At 43.0% G+C, this 4,948-nt stretch overlaps 1 protein-coding gene across 3 annotated transcripts in view; it reads right to left on the reverse strand.

Annotated features, from left to right (window-relative positions):
• The window catches only part of NAPG (NSF attachment protein gamma), a 22,129-nt gene that overhangs the window by 5,247 nt on the left and 11,934 nt on the right, over window positions 1-4,948 (reverse strand). For all 3 annotated transcript variants that reach the window (XM_019545914.1, XM_019545899.1, XM_019545907.1), the window contains 2 exons: window positions 1,730-1,808; window positions 872-951 (listed from right to left, as the gene is read on the reverse strand). In XM_019545914.1, the coding sequence (XP_019401459.1) occupies window positions 872-951; window positions 1,730-1,808 (159 nt within the window). The remainder of the gene's footprint in view (window positions 1-871; window positions 952-1,729; window positions 1,809-4,948) is intronic.

Below are 4,948 nucleotides of genomic sequence, written 5' to 3' on the forward strand. Positions count from 1 at the left end.
ACCTCACCAGAGCACCACGAGTGCTCATAAAGCCGTGCCAGGGGACTTGCAATGACCTCAGCCAGTTCCTTTAGAACTCTAGGGTGGAGATCATCCGGGCCGGGTGACTTGAATACGTCCAACCCCTCCAGAAGCTCCCTAACTAAATCCTCGCTAACCCATGGCCCAGGTGTGCCTCCCCCGGGGCCCGTTCTTCAACCAAGGAAACAAAAGAAAGAGAAACCTCTTTAAAACAGGTTCTTTGAATTAATACAGGCAAACCCCACTTAACACTCTAAATTGAGTCCAGAAAAAAACAAATGTTAGGCAGAACAGCACTAAGCAAAACCCATTTCTCCACAGGAATTAATGGAAATAGAGATAATTGCTTACTGCTGCTTCTTGCCGAAGCTTCTCACCACCACTGCCTCTCCCCACCCCTCTGCCTGCCTGCTGGCTGCTCCAGCTCCACGTGCCAGCCCACGCCCTGTGCTCCTGCCGCTTCATCCTGGGCTCCCGCCAGCTCTGGTGGAGACCCTGCACGCATGCATGTCCCCACACTTGCTGCTTCTTGCCGCTGCCACTTCTCCCCACACCCCCCTGTCTACCAACCACTCCAGCACCATGCTGCTGCTTCGCCCTGGGCCCCTGCCAACAACCCTGGCCCTGGAGCCCTGCACTCATGCCCGCCCATCCACTCGCTGCCATTTGCCATTGCTGCTGCTTCACTAAGCGCTATAACAAAACTGGCTCAGTGCTAAATGAAATCAGGTATGAATTTTAAATGAGCGCTATAGCAAAATAGCGCTAAGTGAAACCGCATTAAGCAGGGGTTGCCTGTAAGTATAACTAAACTATAAAAGTTTGAAAACAAGGCAAATGGGTGTCTTACCTATAGCTTTCTCTGACGCATCTTTCAGCGGCAACAAAGTCATTTCTGTGAAGATGAACTAAAACTTGAGCAATAGTTTTCTAAAATAGAAGAAATCTTTGATCATTCTACAGTAACAAATGCAATAAAATGCTTTACATTCAGTAACTTCTTAGTAGAAATAGAAATATTCCTTGCTCAGGATAGGTGCCGAAAGGGCATTAAAGCCAATGAAAAACGTGCCCATGCTGTTCTTTTTCCCCAGAGACTTTTTAGTAGACAAAAAAAAGCAGCAGGACAGAAGTAGTGACTATTTAGACCAACATAATTCCCACAATCTACACCAACTGTAGTGCGAAAAGGAAGAAAACATCATAGAACAATTCTGTTATTCAGAATACAGCTTCAAAACAAACTGTATTCAGGTTGCAGGTCCAGAATTCCACAAAGGATTTTTAAAATAATTATGACACCACAGCTGAATTTTGAAAGTTAAGAATATCAATCTAAATATTTAGTATATTCAAAATACCTAGCCTTCTCGCTCTCAACCCCATTTCTACAATAAAAATTAATATTTCTTCAGCCTCATAAAATTTAAAAGAACCTTATGTTAAGGCAGATATTAGACTATCTTGGAAGTTGTGACATGATCAGTTTATGATCTCAATAAAGATGAAAATACAGAGTTAATAGGTTTATGGGGGGAAACTAGTCATCCAAAACTGTGATTGCCAGGCAAGAAATTAATCCATGGACTATTAAAAGCAAGTAGTGCCATTAAGTCAGAAGTACAGGAGACGTCAGAGCCCAAACAATTTCCCTTTTATGCATTTCTGTTTTGTTATTAAGAAAGAAAGCAGCACTCCAGGTTTTTACCTTGTAACACGTTGGATAATTTTCAATTTCTTTATAAATACTTTTTTCCTTCTGAAGTGACAATGCAGCTTCATCTAATCTAAAAAACAAATAAACAAATACAAATCATAACATCAAAACAACTGTGAGAAGCCAACACAAAGAAACCAAAAGATTAGAGCCATTTAAATTTTTATTACAAAAATTAGGTGGTAAGAGAAGAAAAGAAGCTGTAAAGTATTTCAACAATCCACATGTGGATTTTAAGGGTTCTCACTTGTTCCTTTTAATCAACTTCTCCCTTCTTTTAGAGTTTGGTACTTTGTACTTGTGAATTTTATTTAATTAACTTTAAAACCTTTGAAGTTTTCCTCTGGACTCTACTCTAAAACTCACTGGTGAAATTTTATAATCTTTCAAGTATCATTGGAGTAACTAACAAAAATGCTACAATGAAATTCAGAAATCACTGTTTAAAATACTGATCAGTGGGCACATATACCACATGAAGAACTGCCGCAGTACAGAAAGAAAACGTCCATGAATTGCACATCACTAGTTCTGACATACCAGCCCTCCCTGGAACCTATACAGAAAATCTTCAACCAATTGCAACCCATATTAGAAGAGGGGGAGTGGAGTCCAGGAGAGCTGGTTGTACTTTAAGGAAGCCTTACTGAGAGTGCAGGAACAAACCATCCTGATGTGTAGGAAAACTAACTAGTATGGCAGAAAAAACATCTTATAAGAAGTGGAAACTTGAAGAAATAACTAGGGAAGAATACAAGAGCATTGCTCAGGCATGCAGGGATGAAGTCAGGAAGGCCAAAGTGCAACTGGAGTTCCAGCTAGCCAGGGATGTGAAAGGTAACAAGAAGGGTTTCTACAAGCATGACAGTAGCATGAGGAGGATCAGGGAAAGTGTAGGTTCTTAACTGAATGGAGGAGGCAATCTTGTGACAGAGGATGCAGAAAAGGCTGAAGTGCTCAATGTCTTTTTGACCTCCATCTTCACAGGCAAGGCCAGCTCCCAGACTACTGCACTGGGCAGTTCTGAGAGGAGGTAAGCAGCCCTCGGTGGTGAAAAAACAGGTTAGAGACAACTTGGAACAGCTGGATATGTACAAGTCCATGAGGCTGGATGGGATGCACCTGAAGGTGCTGAGAGAATTGGCTGGTGCGACTGCAGAGCCATTGGCCATCATCTCTGAAAACTCATGGAGATCAGGAAAGGTCCAGGATGATTGGAAAAGGGCACACAGTGCCCATATTTAAGAAAGGGAAAAAGGAAGATCCAGGGAACTACAGACCAGTCAGCCTAACCTCAGTCCCTGAAAAAATCATGGAGCAGATCCTCAGGGAATCCATTTGTAAGCACTTGGAGGAAAAAAGGATGATTAGGAACAGTCAGCATGGATTCACCGGGGGTATGTCATGCCTGACCACTGTGACCAACCTGACTGCCTTCTGTAACAAGGTGGCTGGCTCTGTGGGTGGAGGAAGACTGGTGGATGTGGTATACCTTGATTTTAGCAAGGTCTCCCATAACATTCTTGCAGGCAAGATAAGGAAGCATGGGCTGAATGAATGGACTGTACGGTGGACAGAAAACTGGCTACAGCATAAAGCTCAGAGAGGAGAAGTCAATGGTTTGATGTCTAGTTGGCAGCCAGTATCAAGTGGAGAGCCCCAGGGGTTAGTCCTGGGGCTGGTTTTGTTCAATGTCTTCATCAATGACCTGGAAGATGGCATACAGTCTACCCTCAGCAAGTTTGCAAATGACACCTAGTTGCAGGGAATAGTAGATATGCTGGAGGATAGGGCTAGGATTTAGTGACCCACAGTTTGGAGGATTGGGCCAAAAGGAATCTCATGAGGTTCAACAAGGACAGGTGCAAAGTACTGGACTTAGTCCAGAACAATCCCATGCACCAGGCTGGGGACTGATGGTGAGCTACAGTACACAATAAGCTGAATATGAGCCAGTAGTGTGCCTTAGTTGCCAAGAAGGCTAATAGCATACTGGGCTGCATTGGTAGGTGTGTTGCCAGTAGGTCCAGGGTAGTGATTATTCCCCTCTATTCAGCACAGGTGAGGCAATATCTGGAGTACTGTGTTCAGTTTGGGTCCCCCACTACAAAAAGGATGTGGACAAATTGGAGTCCAGCAACAAAATGGTGAGGGGGCTGGGGGACATGACTGATGAAGAAAGACTAAGGGAACTGGGCTTATTTAGTCTAGAGAAGACTTAATAGCAGTCTTCAACTACCTTAAACGGGGTTTGAAAGAGGATGGAGTTAGGCTATTCTCAGTGGTGGCAGATGACAGAACAAGGAGCAATGGTCTCAAGTTGTAGCAAGGAAAGTTTAGGTTAGATATTTGGGAGAATTTTCTCACTAGGAGGGTAGTAAAACACTGGAACAGGTTACCCAGAGAGGTTGTAGAATCTCCATCCTTGGTGGTGTTTAAAAACTGGGTAGACAAACCATTGGCTGGGATGATCTAGTTGGAGCTGGACCTGCTTTGAGCAGGGGGTTATACTAGATGACCACCTGAGGTCCCTTCCAGTCCTAACTTCCTATGATCCTAAGACCCAATTCTTAAAAGACATCTTCCTAGCACAGCCCATCCTAGCTTTTAAACAAGCACCAAACCTCACCTACCTCAACACCAGAAGCAATCTTCCTATGGCCCAAAACACACCAAATGGATCCAGACTGTGCCATGACAAGAAATGTAAAACCTCCCAACATATCTTCACCATCCCCGCAATAACTACCCCCCAAAAATGAACCATCAGGATTCCTGGATCTTACACCTGCACCTCCAGAAATGTAATACATCTCATCCAGTGCACCAAATGCCCTGATGGAAAATATGTAGGAAAAACCAAACCACTGCATACCAGAATGAACGCAAAATGAAAATCTATCAAAGACAAGAATACCCAATTACATGTGGGAGCACATTTCTCATAATAAAACCACTCTCCCTGATCTCTCAGTTCTAATCCTCAAAGAGGATTTACAAAATGCCTTTCATAGATGAGTCTATGAACTCCATTTCATCAACCTCCTGGATACAAAAAAATCATGGACTAAATAAAGATACTGGATTTATGACACATTATAACCTGCCTAACATCTGACACTCCAGGTAACCTCTCTACTATTTATTAGCTATATTCATAGTTTTATAGTTTCTAGGGTCGGAAGGGACCTGAGTAGATCATCTAGTCCG

Source organism: Crocodylus porosus, unplaced genomic scaffold, assembly GCF_001723895.1.
Source record: "Crocodylus porosus isolate Cpor-Errol unplaced genomic scaffold, CroPor_comp1, whole genome shotgun sequence".
NCBI lineage: Eukaryota > Metazoa > Chordata > Crocodylia > Crocodylidae > Crocodylus > Crocodylus porosus.